Below are 22,103 nucleotides of genomic sequence, written 5' to 3'. Positions count from 1 at the left end.
AAAACTACAGCTGTATCAGCACCCGTCCTACCTAGCCTTGATTGAAGCACAGACATACACATATACATATATATATACAAGTAATAGTACTATATATGTCTACACGTGATAGCTCTATACCTAGGATCCCCACCCAGCGAGAAAATGTGTCAAAAGCTTGCTGATCAGCTTAGATAAGTCCGTGGGGGGATTGTTCGTCTGAAGATGCTCTCTCTCGGAGGGCCCAAACTCGCTGGCAGGAATCAGCTCTCGAGGAATGAGCTTTCGCAGGAATGAGCTTTCGCAGGAATTTTAGAATATTAAAGCTTGCTATCCGGTACACCCAGTGGCTATCAGAAGGGTTGGCTTGGCAGTGCAGTATTGGTAATTGTGTCTTTCTAAATGTCGCATATAGGCACGCCTACCAAGAGCGGGAGTGGGATCATGGAGCGCGAGCGTGGACGGAAGAAGCAGCAGTCGCCGGCGCTGTCGTCACCCAGCTCGTGGCTCAGGAGTGCGTCTACGTCGAGTATACGGCGGTTGAGGCGGGAGCACCCTGCCTCTGGGCTGAACGTTTCTCACACGCCTCTGAAGAACTTGTCGCCGGTTAGAAGGCCGGCATCGAGCTCAGTGGAGAGGAGGCCGGCCACAGTGCAGCCTTTCTCTCTTACGACGCCGAACTCCTCGGCGTCTTTGTCGCGTATGGCGGCCAGTGTGCCTCCTAACAAGCCCAATTTGCTGAAACGGAACAGCGAGAGTCGGGTAGTGGATGTGTTGCCATCGTTCGAGATGTACAACACGCTCCATAGACATATACCACAGGGTAATGTCGACCCAGATAGACACGACTTCCCACCGACTTACCAGGAGATTGAGTCGCAGAGCTCCACTTTTGGCAGGCCTAACCCGGCGGTCAATGGTGACTCATCGCAAGTTTCTTACGACATCGACAGAAACCAGACGTTGCTGGCAGATAACGACCCTATCGACTCCAGAGCGCTGAATAACTTACAACCACTGAGAACAGAGCACCACAACATCAACTCGACTTTGTCGGGCGTTCATTCGAGAAGCAGCGTGGACTTGATCAACCCGATTCAGGACGATCTAAACGATGCAAAGTGCGTCTTTGTCGATAAGCTGTACACGTTGCCAAAACTATCGACGCCCGTTGAGATAAGTATTAAGATCACTAAGCATGCGCCATCCCCAAATCAGAAACCGGAAGAAGAGTCAATACTAAAGGAGTACACATCGGGGGACCTGGTGCACGGTTACTGCACCATAGAAAACAAGTCAAGCCAACCATTGCAGTTTGAGATGTTTTACGTCACTTTGGAAGCTTACACTTCAGTTATAGATAAGCAGAAAGGTAAGAGAACTCTAAAGAGATTTTTGAGAATGGTAGATCTAAGTGCAAGTTGGTCGTATTCGTCCATCGAAGTCAGCTCAGGTATTGAAATAGAATATGGTGGTGTAGATTACGATAATTCTATCATTGGGTTGAATAACAATAGAATCCTGGAACCTGGAAAAAAATATAAGAAATTCTTCATGTTCAAGCTTCCCACACAGCTGCTCGATGTCACTTGTAAGCAAGAACACTATGCGCACTGCCTACTTCCTCCAAGTTTTGGTATCGATAAGTACCGTAACAATTGCAAGTATTCTGTTATTAAGGTAAACCATGTTCTAGGGTGTGGTCATTTGGGTACAAAGGGCTCTCCGATTTTAACATACGATATGGTTGATGATCATCTATCAATTAATTATACAATTGATGCAAGAATTGTAGGAAAGGATCAAAAGACTCAAAAACTAAATATAATGAAGGAAAAAGAATACAATTTGAGAGTCATTCCATTTGGTTTTTCTTCTAATCTGATTGGTGAAAGAAAATCCATGGATCAATTAAACGATTTAATAAGGCTGATTCAAGAGAGATTAGATGCGTTAAAAAAAGTATTTAAAAGACTATCCAAAAATGAAGCCATTCTGCCTGGTGATATCTTAGGTACAGATATCAGTGGAACAATTGACCCATCCACAAAATTGGACTCCGAAGAAATAATTAATAGAAAAATGGAACAATTGACTGTAAAGAATCGTATGGAAGGTGCAGTATCGTTACCAGGTTTTACTCCAGCTTATAACCCAATGGCACCTAGAAAGAAAGAAGAAATGGTAGAAACAGAGATCAATTATAAATTGAAGAATAAGTCTGGCTCACATTTGACTAAGGGATTATTCTCAGGCTTCAGAGCACCATCACCGACTACACCACCAGGAACTAATGATAAAGCCGAGAAATCAGGTTTAATTTTAGTTAGAGCCGCTGTGCCAAGAAAAGGTCTAAGCTATTGGTCGCCATCTTTGCTTAGAAAGACAAATAAGTTTGACGTTAAAAGTCCAGATGATCAGACAAACTGGTTATCACTTCTAGAAAATTTGCCAGAAGAAGAAAGAGAGCCTCTAAAGCAGTTAGACATATCACTAACGTGTATTCAGTCGGACAATAGTGCGGCACATAGCCCACCAGGTATACAGTCTGTTACGACTGATTTTATCTGTGTCACAGCTAAATCTGATAATTCTATTCCTATCAGATTTACAGCAGAAATGTTAATGAACTCAGAGAAGCTTCAAAACCTAAAGTCCACATTCAAGACATTCCAGGGTACTATCAAAGACTATGAAAAGCGCTTTAATGAAAATTACATGAAGCTGAATGAGTTATATAACAAAGAGAACACTTCACAGACTCCCAGAGAGCTTAAATTCACAGATTTTATTACTAATCAAATTAACAATGATGTTGACAGTTTGTGCAACATTAACGTCAATTGCCTGGTGCTAAATGATGTTTTCAAGAAACAGATGCATACATTGAAATCTAACGCAGAATCCAGTTCTGCAAATTCATCCTCACCTGCTATTTCACATTCAGGTTCTAGCAGCAAGCTAACTAAGTTTACAGAGCAGATTATACATCAATGGGAACAGACCGGATCTTCCCAATACGAAAGAAATGTTACTGTCAACTTGGAATATAATCCAGAACTGAGAGAAACAATAGTTCCGAGTTTCGAAAGTTGTCTGTGTTGTAGATTTTACTGTGTACGTGTTACTATCAAATTTGATAATCACGTTGGATCAGTTAACCTTGACATTCCTGTGTCCGTGAGAAAGATAGAGGCATGAGCATTCTGTTTGCTTTGCTCATGAGGCACTACTAGATGACTTTTTTTTAAATTGCACATTACCTTTTTACTTATTCATTTTATTTCTTGTTTGACAACCCTTTTTGACTTCTGATATTTTCTAACATTCTTTTTTATAAAATTTAGACTTATAGTTTACTGAACTTGATTAAATAATTTTTATTTCAATTTTAAGCATTTTTACGTTTAGGTAACCCAAATTTATATAAGATGGTCTCTTAGTAATCCACAATTTAATGACATGATAGGGAAACCGAGACCGATAATCTGACAGCACCCCAAAACGAAGTTCCATCATCGTTTAATGGAAACAAGTTATCAATATCCAAACTATTTCATGACCATCAAATAAGTCTCACAAAGCTTCAATTGAGATAAGGTCCTTTGAACCCCTGTAGAATGAAAAGGCTACATTAAATCAGGAAATAATAAAAAGAAAGCTATTACTATCAAAAGATCTTTTCTAGTTAGGAAGCAGGACAGAATCACGCCATTAGTTTATTCAAATGAATTGGCTTGTGTTTTGTATCAACATTGGAATCTCTCTATCATACGTGGCTGTGCTTTATATTACATCGAAAGGCATTGAGAACTACCCAGCCCGCCGCGATGACCCTAGAGTAATTAAGAGAAGATTAAAGAATGTACTTATGGTATCGATCCTCAATACTGCCATAGTACCTCTTCTTCATTCAATTATTGTACCTCAATTGAGTTATAAGGAAGCATTTTTGAATATCGGTATTATTCCAGGCTATCATCAGCATGGTTCCAGCCAGATTAAGCTATATATTGGAACAATACTGAAGAATCTATGCCTTGTGATGCTATTATATATTGGCCCCTTGACCGACATGGTTTTATACTACATTTCAAACAAGGAATCCTCCATTTTAAGTGCATTTAGGGAGGAATTTATGAACATATGGGGACTGAGAAATTACATATTTGCACCAATAACTGAGGAACTGTTTTACACATCGCTATTATTAAACACCTATCTAACTTTGGAGCCCCGCAAACCAAAATTAACCACATTACTCTGGCAACCGTCCCTATTCTTCAGCATCGCACATATCCATCACGCTTACGAGGCCACATTAGTTGGAAACTTCAGTACCACATCAATTATAATAAATACCTTGTTCCAGATGGCATACACTGGTATATTTGGTGCATTTACAAACTTCGTTTTCTTGAGAACAGGCGGTAATCTATGGAGTTGTATATTATTGCACTCGTTCTGCAATGTGATGGGCTTCCCCAGCGGATCAGAACTGTATGAGTACTTTACCGTCATTAAAACCCCCAAATCACTAAAACTACAACATCTACTAAGCATATGGAATAAAGTATATTATATATTGTTATTCATGGGAATACTATTCTTCAAGGACGGACTATGGAGACTCACCAGCTGTCCAGAACATAATCTAATTCATTAGGCAATGTATAATTATAGACTTAAGACAGAATACATATCTTGTACTAGTTCCAATTATTTATTTATTCAATGGACTCCTTTACAATGAATCCATATACCACTATTGACTGAGCATCCCTCTTGGGGCATCGCTTTTACCGTTTTGCCAATTTTGTATGGCGAAGCCGAACCGTTTTGAATTTTTACGCGACGCGCGATTTTTCAGGCGATGGCCTTTGGTGGCTCTTATATATCCAATATTAAAGGTATAACTGGTAATAGTGCTTTCGTTCGGTGTCTACTACAACATTGGATACATAAGTACCTAGAGACACTATTCTTTTCACTAGCCCTATCAGTATATGTGTCTATGAGTTGTCAGTTGGCAATTAAATTATAATTATTGGAAGGCTTAGGACACTAACTTTGATTCTAATCGGGATATTGATACAAGCATTGCCACTTTATAGGAACCTTTTGAAACTCTGGTAGGTCGGTTTAGTATATTAAGCACCGAATCTTCATATATTTATGACATTACATGCAATTTTGAGAGCAAATTAAAGTCGGAAGGGATAATACGAATATGGGAAATCAAAATTCAGAAGTATATATTGCTGCCCAGTCGCTAGACAAGGAACTACGTTCTGTAAAGAATTTGAAGCGGCTATCCATCGGGTCCATGGATCTACTCATGGACCCTGAGATGGATATGCTTCCTTATAATAATGGATACAGGAACTCGTGGTCCACACAATTAGAACAAGGGGATAAGCCACTGAAGAGTACCAGGTACAGTGATCCTACACATTACAACTCCAAAATTGTACGACAGGAGAGACTACCATTCAAGCAAAATCAACCACAGAAATCAGATAAGGAACAAACGCAAGTAGAAAATACTAAGAAGCAACCCGGATCACCTAAATCGTTAACACGACGTGGTGCTGTTAATTTTAGCTCCAGGAGACCTGTGGACAGATCCAATCACAGTAAAAACTCTAGTAAAATAAATGATACGCTGCCCGATGAGGTAGCACAGAATTTACTATGGGTTAGAGCTGACCAACACCCAAATGTTAAGCCAGAAAACTATATCGAGCTTGTACAGGATGCCTTACATAATATTCAGATAGACAAAACTGAAGAGCACGACAAGGAGAATAGTGACACTTTGGACAAGGTATCTAGGTACTACAATAGTAACAATAAGCGCTCTCCTAATAACACAGGCTTAGTACGAAGACCCTCTTTATTGCGGAAGTCATACACGGAGTTTGACGAGGTAAAAGATAGTGATATTAAAGAGCAGTCAAGCACTAACAATAATGTTGACAGTACGCCCCATAACAAAAAGTTTACATTAAAGGATATCACAGAGGAACTTACTAGAATATCAAATAAGGCTGGTTTGACAAATAACGATGCGGTCACACTAGCCAGAACTTTAAGCATGGCCAGTGTAGCTGAAGAGGATGAAACCGATGATTTGCAAGAACGTCCAGAAGCTGAAGACGACTATGCTCGACAAAGCAGAAACAATGATGACAACTATGCGTCTACCATGCTTCTACCAACAGATAGTCTCATCAAATCCGAGCATTCTACTCTCAAAAGAAGCAAATACACTTACCATATCAGAACACAAGAGGATAAGGATCCTACCATCCCAGTGTCCACTGAGTCACAACATCAAGACGTAATCGAGGCTTCACCAGGATCAATCAATGATATATATGATCACTACCGCGAGCCAAGTGGAGATTGGAGCAGTCTGATTCAGGTTGCTCCAGAGAATGAGAATAAGAAGAGAACAGATACAGATATTGATTCAAATACAAAGATCGTCCAACATTCAACCGAACATGTTGATTTGGGGAGTACAGGTCATTCCACTAGCGACAAATCAGATATTAACAAAAAGGAACCTGCGCATAGAAAGAAAAGGAACGGTTGGTTATGGTCAAGTAAAACCAGTGAGAAAGTGAACGTCACGTCTGACAAACACGAAAATGAAGATATAGTTCCGGAAAGCCGGTTCAACCACTCGAAAAACAGGCATGAACCGCTATACAACCATAAGATAGAGATTGCCAATACCTTAGGAACACTACCAGAAAAGAAAAACGCAATTGACAAGAAGATCAGCAATATTTTCCGCCGTAAACATCATACTCGCCGAGCTAACCAAGAGAATAGTCTTGCTGGATTAAAGATTAGTCAACTACAATGGCGAAACAACGATCACAAGGAAAAAGCTGTGGAGGCTACAAATAACACTGAGGAGAACAATGGAAGTGAAAAGGTTCTTGCGGAAGCAGTAGAGGTCAGAACACATTCCAGTTATACACCACAGGGAAATGTGCATGTAAAGAACGAATACCAGACAAACAATGTTGAAAACACCAATGTACGAGAAATACCTACTGCAAACAATGGAATAGAAAAGGAGATCATTCCTGAGGTCAGCAAACACCAAAATCATCAACAGCAAAAGTCTACCGCTAGACCTGCCCATAGCAGCAAGTTTAGAATAACAGAAAAGCAAACACAAGGCCAAGATCAAGGTCAAGATCAAGGTCAAGCTCATGGATCCGATATTGGTGGGGTCAGTTTGCAACCTGCAGTCAATGTAACCAGCACTAAAAATCAGGAGATAGTAATTCAAAATGTCACTGTCACGGCCACACCATCACAGAGAGAAGAAGCAACAGACAGCAGTAAGACAGCCTCCAAGAAGCCACTCTACCCACCTAGGAAACTTACCTTTGCGGATGTCAAGAAGAAAGACAAAGCCAATGCCCCAATTGAGTTCACGGATAGTGCATTTGGGTTCCCATTACCTGAGCTAACATATTCCACTGTGATAATGTTCGACCATAGATTACCGATCCACGTAGAGAGAGCGATTTACAGATTATCCCATTTGAAATTGAGTAACTCCAAGAGAGCACTAAGGGAGCAAGTGCTTCTGAGTAACTTCATGTACTCATACTTGAATTTAGTGAACCATACATTGTACATGGAACAGAAAAGCTAGATCTTTTTCTTCAGTTCTGACTAACGGAAGGAAACTCGTAAAAGTCTTTATTTCTAGCACTTCCATTGTTCTACTAAATATCCATTAACCTATATACAGACAGCATATCAAAATCCCGCAAATACCGCGTAGTTGCCATAAGAGGAAACTCAGGGCGCAATGAATCGCAGGGGAATAGGGTCACAGCATATTAGTACTTAAACGATATATAAACAACATCTATTGGAATCCTAATACAAAGAGAAAGCTTCCCATTGTTCTAATGAAGTTTAAACGAGCGGATCCAGCTTAGATGTGCTGCTTGCTGCCCTTCTTTTCCCATTTATGGTATGCAGAACTCGTTATCTGCGATAGAAGTTATACTATGGGGGGCAGCAAAGCAGTGCACGCAGTGATTCAAACACACAATAGAGTCTACGTCATAAAATTTGGTCTTGTGATTCTTACAAAGGCTCCATGAGCACTTTGGCACTTTACTTCTCTATTATTGCCAATCCTTTACCGTGATAGCTTGGTAGGCCTGGCTGTATTTGGTGGGGGGGGGGTAGGAGGTAAGTGGAGGTAGGGTACCACCTGCATTAGTTTCTACCAGCAGTACATGCAGTCTACGACTAAGTCCACGGATTCCTTGTCAGCTTATCATTACGTGAAAATATTTCGGGTTTTGAAATTCTTTGGTGTCTCTGTATAGGAGAGAAGGGAAACTCATGGGAGAGAGAAGAGAGCAGGACACTCGCGAAATTGTGAGTCTAGTCTAGTGCTGTACTTTTAACGGGAATTGCTATTAATGTCTCATTTATTGCTATATGTTTTTTTATTTTTTTTCTTTTCGTAGTGAAAAGTTCTAGCTTCTCTTGTTATTACTCGTATGCCTTTGGTAATAAAATAGCTAAAAACTTTCTTTTTTTTTTCTTTGGTAAATAATAGTAATATATATAAAGATAAAGAAAACGCTAAAAAAAAATGCTTTCGTTCTTACTTTGCGCTTGCAATTTTACGCCTTTGTATTAGGAGGATACTACGGAAGAGGCTGACCAAACAAATCATTTAACCATTACTATGTCTGTCGCTGCTGACTCGTCCAAGACTCTGGAGCTGTTCCCACAGAGCGTTCTAGCTAAGCATAACTCCAAGGATGACTGCTGGGTGTCCACACATGAGAGGAAGATCTACGATGTTTCCAAGTACTTGAAAGACCATCCTGAAGAAGCCGATGCTGTTCACAAGGCTCTAGATGGTAAGCATGGTACTGATATCTCCCAAATGGAGTTGACTACTTTGAAGTTCGTTACCGACGACTACTTGGTCGGCTACTTAGCCACCAGTGATGAAGAGAAGAAGTTGTTGACCAACAAGTCTCACAAGGTTGAAGTCAAGTTGAACGCTGACAACACCTTTGACTCCACCACTTTCGTTAAGGATTTGCCAACTGAAGACAAGCTTTCCATCACCACTGATTATGAAAGAGATTACAAGAAGCACAAGTTCTTGGACTTGAACAAGCCTTTGTTGAAGCAAATCTTGTTCGGTAACTTTACCAAGGATTTCTACTTGGATCAGATTCACAGACCAAGACATTACGGTAAGGGCTCTGCGCCATTGTTCGGTAACTTCTTGGAAGCTTTCACTAAGACCGCATGGTGGGTTGTCCCAACTGTTTGGGGTCCTGTTGTCCTGTACTTCATTACCACCGCTCTAATGAACATGAACAACCCATTGGCATTGTTCTTATTTGGTCTAGGTATCTTCGTCTGGACTTTGATCGAATACTGTCTACACAGATTCTTGTTCCACTTCGACGAATGGCTACCAGAACACAGCATGTTCTTCATGATCCACTTCTTGCTGCATGGTTGCCACCACTACTTGCCAATGGATGCCTACAGATTAGTTGTTCCACCTGCCTTGTTCGTTGTTCTGTGTGCTCCTATCTACAAGCTGGTCTTCGCTGCTCTACCATACTACTGGGCTTGTGCTGGTTTCGCAGGTGGTATGCTTGGTTACATCTGCTACGATCTGTGCCACTACTTCTTGCATCACTCTAAGATGCCACCTTTCATGCGTAAGTTGAAGAAGTACCACTTGGAACACCACTACAAGAACTACCAACTAGGTTTCGGTGTCACCTCTTGGTTCTGGGACAAGGTCTTCGGCACTTACCTAGGCCCAGACGCTCCACTATCTAAGATGAAGTACGAGTAAACTAAATCTTCATATCTCTCTGATCTTTATTTCTTAAAATGGAAACCATCATTTTCTGCTATTATACAATGAAAGAGACCTTGACATTTTGAATTTCTTAGTACTACTCAACACATGGTAACGCAAAAAGCTCTGCTAGACTGATACTTGAAGATTTTTTCTCACGACAATGTTATTCACTTTCCTTTAACTTATAAATCATTTATTATTATGTCCTATCATTTATTATTATATATACATTTTACGAAAATTACGCCCGTTTTTTGGTTAATGATTATTATCTGTAGAGATACGCATTTTGGATATGAATTTATCACTACATCAGGTTTTTTAATCTTTAATGATAAGTGTTCACCGATGTGCAAAATTGCATATACTAAATATGATGATTTATTATTGGTATTTCTTTATTATTGGATTATCTTATATGATGATTGGACGGAAAAATTCATTTAAAGCAGAAATGTTCATTTTATCTCTCAAGATCAGTTTTTAGGTCTTATAGTGTAGTGGTTATCACTTTCGGTTCTGATCCGAACAACCCCGGTTCGAATCCGGGTAGGACCTATTTTTTTTGTAGCAGCTGAATTTCCAAAAATTTTTCCTAGATCCGATGAGATCAATTAAGTTCAGTATTGTTTGCATTTCTATATTGAGTCCATAACAAATACAAGAGGTTTTCAACAAAAGAATACCATAACCATCACTATTTAGTAACTATACTAAAGAACTCATATTCTTATTGTTGAAAGAAAACCCTCCTGCTGTCAAAATTGTCATTTGATTTTGTACTATATACATCGAAGAAAACTTTTCTTTCAATACCAAGTTAGCTACACACATGTTGTAATTAAATGTTTGATACAAGTGATAATTCGTTTGTTGGTGATCATACTATTAATTCTGATTTTAATGAGACCCATATTTCAAGTGAACAAGATACTCAAAATGATCTATACCTTGGCGGACAAGGCACTGCTAATGGGTTAGGTGATGCCACTGAGAACGGGGACTCCGATCCCACATCTAAGGACAAGAATCCCAAACTGTCAAAGGAACTAAAAACTATAATAAGCAACGCAAACTCTCTGCTGACGTCTTTAGAGGAAGAACACAGGCATGATCTTGCGATCCACCTCTACTCTTCATACCTGTTAAGGAAACTTTTGTATCAGGCACATGAAAAGAAACATTTTCAGGAGGTAGACATATTTATCAGGACTCAGATCAGAGAAGGTTGGGCCAGTTGGCCCAATCCCAATACTACAATCGACCCTCAACTGGATAGGGTTTACGAGGATAATTTTATGGCAGAACGACGGGTCGATGTAAGTGACGAAATGCGGAATGAAATAGATGCTTTCGATAAGAAAGAGTACCGGAAAATATCAGATTACTCCATGAAACACGCAAGGAATATGCTGCGGATGGAACTAAATTCACATTGGCAACATCGGTTACAACAAGCCGCATGCAAAACCGGCAAGACACTTGATGTGAACAGCATTGACATACCTACCGACATCTCAAACGAAATCATGAACAAGTTGGATCATTTTCTAGCTGGTCTGAACACAAAAATTGCCAAGATTAACAAATTCGACGTTAAACAAAGTGATTCCGAGAAGAAGCTAACTTTGATCCAGAAAGACATTGGCCAATTGAAATCCAACAGACACATAGAGTTTGACTACCATGATATAATCAGCCGAGGTTGTGAGATGGGAATCGACATGCGGAATATATACATGAAGAGTCTAGAGCTATACAACGACATACCGTCCAAGTTCGACAAATCACAGTTTAAGATACCCAAACAAATATTGGCAAAGTACAAACCCGCGGCTGCTGATCCCAGCAAGGACAAATTCAACGAAATAGTCTCACGTATGAAGGACGACTATGTCTTATTTGATAACTTAATATCGGATAAACGCCTAACTTCCACAAGTAAACTACCATGGAAGAAACTGTATAAGAAGGAAAAAGATTTACTTCTGGCAAAGAAGGTGTTTTTCTATGTCAAGGGGTATCAGGAAGAAGAAAGCTCCGAGGATGAATACTCAGCTGAAGATTGCATAGTCAAAATACCAAGACGACACTAGCATAGCCACAATTACAATAGACACGTATAATATTTATCATATAGACATCTTAAAATAGGCATTAAGTATCAACCACATCCATCATATATCACGAAGCCATCGCGAACTTCTCTGATCCACACAAATCGCGCACAGCATTTTTATTATTGGCTTGGCAGGTGTGGCACATATTTAGCCACACACAACCATTGAATAGACATCCTAAGTATGCTATGTAACTTGTACATAGTACCCGCAATCTTTACCACTGGTATATCGCTAAAGGTTCGACACACTAGTCTGCTATAACGTTCAACATCAATCATTAGTAGTGCTATATGGAAACCGGGGTTTACCCTCACAACAAGGGAATCGAGATTGTTCCGGGACGTTCCAACGACCCGAAGCAGCGAAGTGTTCAGCTTTTTTTGTTGGGATGAGCAGACATTCTCTTTCGCAGTACTCTCCGAAGGGGAATTCAAATAGCCTTCACAAGCAGGACGGAATAACAATAAAAGCCATATAGTATACAAACATAACTAGTTTCTCGCTTGTATAAGTCTAATCAAGATCTGTAAAAGAGTGTTATTATATTAGTGTTGGGATAGAAGCAAGTAAAGGAAGGTTATTGTGGGAGTTCTTTCGCGATTAACTTATTACATCATCAACAAACAGCAAATATTGTGAGTTATTTTCTCCACCCCGGGAAGAGAGAAGAGGTGATTAGCAACTGTGTGCCTAGCAAATAGTTATTTCTTTAATCGAGATCAATCCTGACCTATATCTCCATATTGATCGATATCCTTACTCCATTTGAACTTTTTTAGATTAACATACTACAGAATCGAGAAACATTTACAACGTTGGTAAGCAGTAACAATAGCAGTACATTCCTTTAATATCATAAACCATCATATTGCACATTAAAAGGACACACCTTTTAACAAAACGAATAAAACCAAAAAAAAAACCAAACAACAACGACAAATAACAAAGCCTATTCTTATTTTAAGGAATCCTGTTGTAATTCAGATTATACTTTTCTTCTTTTTATTGTCAAAGGTGCGCTTAACTGGTGCCTGAGGAGCTACTTTACTGAAAAATCAACTTCCAAGTTTTAACTTCTGTGCTATAATGTCTTTAGATTACGAAATCTACAAAGAAGGCGGTACACTGAACGATAGATATCAGAAAATTGAAGATTTGAGCGAGGGATCTTACGGGTATGTGTCGCTAGCCAAGGATCTAAAGTTAAAAAGGCTAGTGGCTGTTAAATACATCTTTAAGCTTGACGAAGATGACGACAATAACGATTGTAACGACGCGGACAATTCTAGAATTGAGGAATTGCCTGATGGAGATATTAACAAGAACAATGAGTTCGAGAACAACAAGGAGAAGGAGAATAGTTCCCGGGAAAAGAAAAATATGATGAAGTATAAGAAGTCACTAATTTCTTCGAAGATCAGATCCAGGTTGTCCAATAACATTTGTCTTGAAGCAATGTATGAGGTTGATATTCAAACCAAGATTGGGTTCCACGAAAACATTGTTCAATTATATGACTTTTTCGACTCTTACATTATCATGGAATACTGTTCAGGAGGTGATTTGTATGAAGCCATCAAAGATGATCTTGTTCCAAAGAAGACCAAGGAGATTACTCATATATTAACTCAAATCCTTGATGCAATTGAATTTGTACACAACAAACAAATTTATCACCGTGACATCAAACCAGAAAACATCTTAATCACTAGCTTAATCGATTGGAAGATCAAGCTAACAGATTGGGGTCTGGCTACAACGGATGAAAAATCTTATGACAGAAATGTTGGTTCTGAGAGATACATGCCCCCAGAGTTGTTTGAAAGTAACTTGGATATTGATGAAAGAAAAGAACCTTATGACTGTAGCAAAGTTGATTTATGGTCCATTGGTATTGTGTTTTTGAATGTTGTCTTTTACAAGAACCCTTTTAGAATTGCTGACCAATCTGATAAATCCTTTTGTTATTTTGCATCCAATAGAGAGGCGCTTTTTGATGTCTTCTCGACGATGACATACGATTTCTTCCAGGTGCTAAGATACAGTTTGACCATCGATCCAACTAACAGAGATATCCAAAAGATTAGAGCTGAATTGAAGAATCTCTCCCAATACACGCTTGACGATAATTACTACAATGAGGAATTGGACAGGGAAGAAGAAGAAGAAGAAGTCGAAGACATTTTCGACAAGCCTCAAGCACCTCCTTCATCTGCTCCTGTATCTCTTCCTACTCCAGTTTCCTCATCGAAACCACTTCCAAAATTGCAGGATGATTTCACATTTCTTCAGTCATCTCCTACTGATGTGGATGATGGAATCAGTTATGATCCTCATGAGGAAAATGAAAGGGACAACCAGTTCCAGCATGATGAGAAGCCAGATGTGATTCAACCAAAAGTGGAAGATAGCCATGGAGAAGTTAAAGAAAGGGCCAAATCGGTTCCTAAATTTAGATTCCAAAAGCGCTCAAAGAAGCCTATCAAAAACAACAATAACAATTTCTACTCTGTTGGTGGTAGTAAGGCTATTAAGATTGAACCAAGACGTAGGAGTAAGATCATCAAAAATTCAAGAAAACCGTTGGGAATTCCGACACCAAACACTCATATCAACAACTATATGTCAGAATATGAAAGCAAGAGAGATGAATTCTTTCATACTCGTCAATTCTTTACACCTCCAAGTGTTCAGAACAGATACATGGAAGGTATATTCAATAAAGGATATAATAATAGTAGATATCAAAACAAACAAGGAAACGGAAAACATTGGAATAACAAATACTTCAGTCATCATAACGGACAACACCAAAACGGTAAGTCCAACTCAAGGAGAAGACCAAGTTCTGCAGGTATCAACTATAATGGCAATGTTAAAAATGTTTTTCCACGCTTTGTACACAACAGTAATTTGAACCCAAATTCAGGTAGAAGAAGCTCCGTTCACACTGTGCAGCATTCTCCAGGAACTTATATTCCTCCAAATGCAAGACATGACATCAAAAACAACGCAACTGGTCATAAGTACAGTACTTCACATAGTGCAGTCTCAAACGGCTTGCCTTACAGCTCCCATAATAATCATGTCCCTGACATCTCAACAGTATTGGATTCACATCACGAGACCGCTAAGGTTGATCTAGGTAACCTAACTGCTCAGGCCTACCGTCAACATATTGGCAGAGAAACAGATCATTTCAACATGAGAAATGGGTTTGAGATGGATGACCATGAGCATGATTCAGATGATATCTTGTTTTCACTTGATGAAAATGAACACGATTCATTTGTTGATGATATGCAGCACCTGTCCTTGAGCAGCCATACAGACCATCCTGAACCGGATTCTCATACATCTAACGGATTCATTAGGAATGATCTTCCACCTTTAACGATCAATGGTATAATGAATAGTATCTCGACAAGAACATCAACACCATCGTCTACTAGATCAAGACGTTCAAATGGTGGTAACGATTTACCGGATTTGTTAAAATCACCAGTTCTTGCCGAAACTCCTTTGAGCAGTATCCACAATGGTGATCCAAGACCTGCTATTAACGTTAATGGAAATCCATTGTTGGAGAACATTAAGCATCCACAGCATATGCGGACTTATGGTGTGAAAATCCCTAGCCTGGAAACACCATCAAAACAATCTCAGGAAAGACAATTTAAACCTGGTGTTTACGTTCCACCGCATCAGCGCAGAAGTTTCAATTTAGGTGCAGGCACCGGAATGAATAACAGAGCGCATATTATTAATGGAACAAATGAGGCCACCTTATCTGTGACACCAAACTCTGTCCAATATGGAGGCGCCTATAAAAACCGACGTGGAAGCCTTCCAGCTAGTGCTTTCGGCGGCTATAACCGCAGGTATACCACTGGTAATTCAGCTCATCGCCCTAACATTTTACAGCATGACATATATGATAGAATGGATAACGATGCCCTTGAATTCGAAGACGATGAGCCACCATTTCAAAATAGAAATCATCATAGAAGACACAATTCTAAAAGAAAAGAAGTGCCTGATATGTCCAACACATCAAATACCCCTGAAGAAAAAACAATGTTTGGCCCATATGACATATACTCGAAGACCAATGGCCAGAACTACCCGAACGCTAGAAAGTCTAGTGTTCTTCAAGAAGACATGGTGGGATCTTTAGAACAGTACAAGAACTACTGGTTGATGCTACAACAACAACAAGATTAAACATCAATTTAGAAAGCGTACTTTATCGAATGTTTTCCTCTTCATTTTTGTATGACACTTCATTTTGTTTTCACGAATTTAAAGGTAAAGGGGCTTTTAGTATTAAAGTTTGTATCGAGTATGAGCAAGGAATTTATCTTTTGCCGACTATTACAATTTTCCTTAAAGATTAGGTTTCACGGTGGTACAGCCTTTATCAGAATCAAAATCATTTAAATCGGTTTATTTTAAAACTACTTTTGAAGAATTTCATTTTCGCTCTTGCTAGTTTTATATTGCGATACTGATAGTTAAAACAGATAGGTGTTCCATCTAATTTTTTTTTTTTTATTTTCTATCTCATATCTGAATTACTGATTGAACATGAGCAGAAAACTAAAGCATTTTCGAAGTTGATTTATTTTGTGTTCCTGCTTTCATTCTATAAGTTTTCTATATACCTCAAATTGCATATTTTTTGATATTTTTTTTTTTATGAAATATTACGATTTACATAATAACATATGAAAGATTAAGTCACCGTAAGCATGAATTGCCTTTTTTATAATATTATAGGTTATATCCCGATGATATTCCTTGTGTTTAATGTACATAAATTACCTTTTTAACTAGTTTTTTTTTTGGATGAGGGATATCATTTCTTTGATACCTTACTGCTTTCTTCGAATTTGATATGCTTGTTTTTGAAATTCTGTTTGCTGATGGTAGGCTGGCCCAAAGTTTTCCGTATCTGCGACTTCACTGTCTCTTGTTTCAGTTCTTGTTCGGAGACTTTGTTCTTCAACTTATTTTCCAACTTCTTCGTCCTCTCAATATACCCACGAACCCTCTGCAGCTCCACCATAACTTTCTCATTCAAATGCTGTGTGTCGTGGCCCGAAAGCAACTTGACATAGGAGAACATCAGCGACGCCAAAATATACGCATAGTTATTCGTAGTCTTCAGCCTCTTCAACTCGTCAGTCTCTTTCACCAACGTCTCTTCCAAGGGACTGGCATAGTCCTGCACCAACTCCGTCAGCTCCGCAAGCCTCTTGTCCAACTGCTTGATATACGGCCTTATAGACTTAATCTCCTCACTCATGTCTTCCCTTTGGAACGTGGCCAGTCTATGTACAGAAGAGCAAGTTTCCCACCACAAGCCGATGAGCTTTATTTATGAGCCAGCGCGATGAGATCATCTAATTACGCAATTTTTTTTTCTCGCTCCCAGTTTACCCACTGAGTAGATGCAAAATTTAAAAAACAGAACGTGATCATTACGTGTTCACGGATATGTAATCATCTAGTACGTAATGATCACACCACATCTTCCTGCATTCCGTGTAAACAGACACAAAATCACTTGCAACCATGAGTTCGTGTTCAGTTACTCAGCCATAAACCTACGAATCCTTATTCCGTTCTCGGATCCGAGACATCAAAGACTTCTAAGACATCAGAGGGACCAGAAGGATCAGACAGACCGATAAACTTGAACAGCTTCGATCCTCTCCTCCGGTGAGGATCCGCATTGCATTTTGTTCAAAACGGGAAAGGAGGGACGGGAGGGGCCAGAACGGATGTTTGTTAACAAGTTGAAGACCCCTATTATAAGGCCATTTACCCTTCTTATCCCAATTAAGCTTGCTTACGGGATGGGAACCGTTCCAACAACTCAACTCGATGCCTCCAATCTCCCCCCCAAACCCCATTGCCAATTATTGGCATTCATTTAAGCTATATAACTAGTAATTGTTTCAATTGTGAAACTTATATGTAACCAAAGCAGATATAAGACTGTAATAGATCCTGATAATGACTGGGTTGACCAAGCTGCTGCATTTGGACAAGAAGAAGCAGAAGCGGAAGTCTTCCGCTTCTGCTTCTGCTTCCGCTTCTCCTACTTCGAAGCCTGACGTTTCTCCCAGGAAAATCCATACCCCCGAACCAGTACCGCATGCACATAGGCCCACCGTGGTGCTGCCGGATGTGTCCTCGCTTAAGAGCACTCCGATGCACAAGACCCGGAGCAACTCCACCTATAACAGCAACGGCAACAACTCCCACGGACTTGATCCCGCTGAGCCCGGGTTCCTGAACATCCCTATCTTCATGGACATCACAAATGTGTCTGACCAGGAGACACACGCGGGTGACAAAGCGCCCTCGGCTGCGGGCGATGCGAAGCTTGTGAGGCCCGAGATAGTGACGCAGTTGACTAGCAAGCAGGGCAGCATCACACCGGGCCATACTGACAACCAGTTCTTTGACACGCTGGTGAAGATGGCCCATGAGGCGTCCGTCTCAGCAGGCGAGAGTGCCACTTCTGCTCTGCGAAACGTTACCAACAATGTAGCTCACCTCGCCCTCCCAGCAGATGCCAAGGACTCACACTCACAGCAGAACTCAAGGGAGAATTCACAGGTAAACTTGCAGGAGCACCACCAACAAAATCAACAAGAGTCTCACAGCAAGTCCGATGCCCACAGCAAATCCGATGCCCATAGTCACCTCAGCGTGGCATCGCACGAAACTGACGATGCATCAAAGCATAGCAAGAGGAACAGCAGAGAGTTCTTGAAAAGCTTGGACAACATGCTTGCCGAGAACGGTCAAGCTGCGGGAGCAGTTCCTGGTAACTTCCCCAACGAGTCCAGGGACTTGCAAAGGGCTGTCAACGAACAGGATCAAAAGGAGAATGTAGATGCTGCTGTAGCTCCAGAAGTCACAGAGGATGGCCACAGAGTTGCTAAAGTGGAACCTCTCAGGGAGAAAGAATTGAATAACTCACCGTTGGCCAATAAATCCAGACAACAAACCACTGATAATGGAAAGTCAAAGTCGTGCTTCGTGGAGGCTATGTTTAACACGCCAAACATCGATCCTGCCGCAAAGGCTAAAGAGGAACACATGAAATCACATAGAGCTCAGACCGAAGTAAACCGCTCCACTGGCGACATATCAATAGACTCCAGAGGCGCTTTACGGGCTGCTACCACAAGCTCCCCACGTAGACATAGTTCATCTATATCCTCAGAGAAGAATAATGGTCACAGTAATCATTCCCCACATTACCACAGCCCATTACATGACAGCGGTGCAGAAATAGAACAGAGACATTCCATTGATGTACCATCCAATGCTGGAGGTGGAGACCACAGGTCAAGAAGCCTGTCCAAGACTATATTGGGCAGAAGGTCATTCTCTCCTAATTCCATGGGTATGAACTCATTGCCCTCGAGTGCTATTAGATATTCCATCAGTAAAGTCAAGAATGCCATTGATATCACCGATAGCTCATCAGGTAAACCAAGAAGCAGTTTTGCTGATTCCATTAAGTCTAGTTCCTCAACTGGTACCAACCCAGACGGAACGAGAGTTGATTTAGATACAGAGAGCAACCAGGGCCCAATAAAACTAAAAAATATGAAATATGCATCAGATAGGAAGAACAAAGAATTCCATTCCATGTTTAAAAACTCTAATATCAACCCAGAGGAGAAACTGATAAGTGAACAAAGCTGCGCGCTATCACGTGATATTCTACTACAAGGTAAATTATTTATTGCCGAGGAGCATTTATGCTTTTACTCAAATATTCTGGGCTGGACAAGCACTGTTGTGATTGCCTATAAAGATATCGATCAAATCGAGAAGAAGACAACTGCTGGTATTTTCCACAATGCTATAGCTATTGATACACCAGATGCCAAATATCTCTTTGCATCATTTCTCTCTAGAGATAGTACTTTCGATCTTTTAACTGATATTTGGAATCAAATTGTGATAGGTATGAGGCTAAGAGAAAAGGGCAACAAAGGTTCAATGTCGGATGATTCTGATTCTGATTACGATGACTCAATGTCTGAGAGTGAACTATCTGATGGTGAAATGGATTCAACAGCTAATAATGATCAACAAACAGAACAAACTGAGCTGGACTCAACTCCTTCAGGTACCATCGATAAGCCAAAGAAGAGTAAAAGTAAAACCAAATCTGGCAGTTCCTCATTTGGTCCGGAACAGCATGAACCCACTACTGCAGATTATCAACCGGCGTCAGGTGAGAAGATGATTAATAAAACTATAATTAAAGCTCCAATGGGTAAGGTGGCTCATATTCTCTTCGGTGATGACACAAGTTATTTGGTTAGTATTTTGAAGGCTCAGAAAAATTATGATATTTCTGCTATTCCTAAAATATTAGAGACAAAGAAGCGTGATTATCAATATACAAAACCCATATCTGGATCTATTGGTCCAAGTAAAACGAAATGTATTATCTCTGAGACCTTAGAAACTTACGATCTGGATAGCTCAATTAAAATGGTACAAATGACTAAAAATCCTGATGTTCCATCTGGTAACTCTTTCGTTGTCAAAACAACATTCTTACTAAATTGGGCAGCTGATAACTCAACTGAATTCCGTGTATATGTGGGTGTTGAATGGACTGGTAAGAGTTGGATCAAAGGTGCTATTGAGAAGGGTACCTTTGATGGTGTTACCGACACAACTAAGACAATGGTCAATGAAATTAATAAATACTTACCAAAACTGACGTCAAGCAATGCAGAAGAAGAATCCGAACCATCAGAAGGAGAAGAAGAAGAAGTAGAAGAAGTCATAGAGATTTTAGACTTACCACATCAAGGTCCTCTTGTTCATGAAGCTACAAAGGCAAATGTTGAAAAGACAAAAGATGATGTTGTTATTGAGCAAAATGTAAAATTACCAGCTCCATTAGGCACTTGTTTTGAACTAGTGTTTGGTAAAGACACTTCCTATATTAAGAGAATTACTGAGAATCAAAATAACTTTGACTTGTCTGAGATTCCTGGCTTCAGCAATAACAAGAGAGAATTCACATATACAAAGAGGTTGAACAACTCAATTGGGCCAAAGCAAACAAAATGTCTTATTACAGAAACGATTGAACATATGGATATCAATAACTATATCATGGTTAAACAAGTCACTAAAACTCCAGATGTCCCTTCAGGAAATAGTTTTGCTGTTCATTCTTGCATATATATGTCCTGGGGTCCTGGAAATTCTACATTACTAACTGTTGTATCTAAGGTGGTTTGGAGTGGGAAGAGTTTCTTGAAAGGTGCAATCGAAAAGGGATCAATTGATGGACAAAAGGGTTCTGTTAGCATTTTAATCAAGGAACTAAAGGATATAATTTCTTCTGCAGGTACTACTAAGAAGAAAATTAAATCAAAGAAATCAAAGAAATCAAAGAAAGCTCCAAAGGCTACAGAACCTGCACCAGTTGTCGAGTCACCAGAAGAAGAGGCAACAGAGGAAACACAAGAGTCTGAATCATCATTAGTATCATCCATTATGGATAAACTCATGGATTTTGATATAACATCTCCTTTTGGAATTGCTAGTGTTCTCATCATATTAGTCATAGTGATATTATTCTTTAAGGCAATATTCTGGCGTTCAAGCATAGAACCAAGAATGCAATTCATGAGACCTGGAAGAATTATTATTGATGGCTCCGAGTACAACTACGTTCCTAGTTTCAAGACACTTTACGAAATGTATGAAGACGATATTCGTAAAAGTATCAAGAATAAGCAATATTACAAGAATAATATTATTCTTGAATCTGAAAAGACGATATGGGACTGGGTCAACGATAGAGGCAATGAATCAACGCATACTAACAACGCCCATGCTTCTACATATGATAAGAAGAAGGTCGAAGAGCTTGAAGAAACTATTAAACTCACGGAACTGCAACTGGAACAAATGAAGCAGTTATTGAAGAAACAGGCTCATGGTTTATTATAAGTCATTGAGAGGGAAAAGTAAATTTTCAAATCTATTGTACACTATAGTGTTGTATTAAAATTGTTAATACTAATGGCATGACATGTTACACA

The 22,103-nt window shown here is 39.7% G+C and overlaps 8 protein-coding genes and 1 non-coding gene across 9 annotated transcripts; 8 read left to right on the top strand and 1 right to left on the bottom strand.

The window, feature by feature from the left end:
- Nucleotides 1–381: 381 nt before the first annotated feature.
- On the top strand, nucleotides 382–3,180 carry BUL1 (ubiquitin-ubiquitin ligase BUL1; the record flags this gene model as incomplete). The annotated part of the gene is made up of 1 exon (XM_446120.1): nucleotides 382–3,180. One exon carries the CDS (start codon nucleotides 382–384, stop codon nucleotides 3,178–3,180), a length of 2,799 nt encoding a protein of 932 aa, XP_446120.1.
- Nucleotides 3,181–3,706: 526 nt separating this feature from the next.
- On the top strand, nucleotides 3,707–4,645 carry RCE1 (CAAX prenyl protease; the record flags this gene model as incomplete). The annotated part of the gene is made up of 1 exon (XM_446119.1): nucleotides 3,707–4,645. The coding sequence occupies one exon, from the start codon at nucleotides 3,707–3,709 to the stop codon at nucleotides 4,643–4,645; it is 939 nt and encodes a 312-aa protein (XP_446119.1).
- A 564-nt stretch (nucleotides 4,646–5,209) lies between these two features.
- Nucleotides 5,210–7,663, top strand: ZDS1 (Zds1p; the record flags this gene model as incomplete). The annotated part of the gene is made up of 1 exon (XM_446118.1): nucleotides 5,210–7,663. The coding sequence occupies one exon, from the start codon at nucleotides 5,210–5,212 to the stop codon at nucleotides 7,661–7,663; it is 2,454 nt and encodes an 817-aa protein (XP_446118.1).
- A 1,059-nt stretch (nucleotides 7,664–8,722) lies between these two features.
- SCS7 (fatty acid alpha-hydroxylase) lies at nucleotides 8,723–9,865 on the top strand (the record flags this gene model as incomplete). Its single annotated transcript, XM_446117.1, has 1 exon — nucleotides 8,723–9,865. The coding sequence occupies one exon, from the start codon at nucleotides 8,723–8,725 to the stop codon at nucleotides 9,863–9,865; it is 1,143 nt and encodes a 380-aa protein (XP_446117.1).
- Nucleotides 9,866–10,360: 495 nt separating this feature from the next.
- Nucleotides 10,361–10,432, top strand: tQ(CUG)1. Its single transcript has one exon. It is a non-coding gene; the product is annotated as a tRNA-Gln (tRNA).
- A 287-nt stretch (nucleotides 10,433–10,719) lies between these two features.
- RRN9 (Rrn9p) lies at nucleotides 10,720–11,970 on the top strand (the record flags this gene model as incomplete). Its single annotated transcript, XM_446115.1, has 1 exon — nucleotides 10,720–11,970. The coding sequence occupies one exon, from the start codon at nucleotides 10,720–10,722 to the stop codon at nucleotides 11,968–11,970; it is 1,251 nt and encodes a 416-aa protein (XP_446115.1).
- A 1,113-nt stretch (nucleotides 11,971–13,083) lies between these two features.
- KSP1 (putative serine/threonine protein kinase KSP1) lies at nucleotides 13,084–16,221 on the top strand (the record flags this gene model as incomplete). Its single annotated transcript, XM_446114.1, has 1 exon — nucleotides 13,084–16,221. The coding sequence occupies one exon, from the start codon at nucleotides 13,084–13,086 to the stop codon at nucleotides 16,219–16,221; it is 3,138 nt and encodes a 1,045-aa protein (XP_446114.1).
- Nucleotides 16,222–16,855: 634 nt separating this feature from the next.
- Nucleotides 16,856–17,305, bottom strand: LRP1 (Lrp1p; the record flags this gene model as incomplete). Its single annotated transcript, XM_446113.1, has 1 exon — nucleotides 16,856–17,305. The coding sequence occupies one exon, from the start codon at nucleotides 17,303–17,305 to the stop codon at nucleotides 16,856–16,858; it is 450 nt and encodes a 149-aa protein (XP_446113.1).
- A 713-nt stretch (nucleotides 17,306–18,018) lies between these two features.
- Nucleotides 18,019–22,011, top strand: GVI51_F03003 (GRAM and VASt domain-containing protein; the record flags this gene model as incomplete). The annotated part of the gene is made up of 1 exon (XM_446112.1): nucleotides 18,019–22,011. The coding sequence occupies one exon, from the start codon at nucleotides 18,019–18,021 to the stop codon at nucleotides 22,009–22,011; it is 3,993 nt and encodes a 1,330-aa protein (XP_446112.1).
- Between the last annotated feature and the right edge of the window lie 92 nt (nucleotides 22,012–22,103).

Source organism: Nakaseomyces glabratus, chromosome F, assembly GCF_010111755.1.
Source record: "Nakaseomyces glabratus chromosome F, complete sequence".
NCBI lineage: Eukaryota > Fungi > Ascomycota > Saccharomycetes > Saccharomycetales > Saccharomycetaceae > Nakaseomyces > Nakaseomyces glabratus.
Note: the sequence above shows the minus strand (reverse complement) of the source record. Positions and strands in the feature narration are given on the sequence as shown.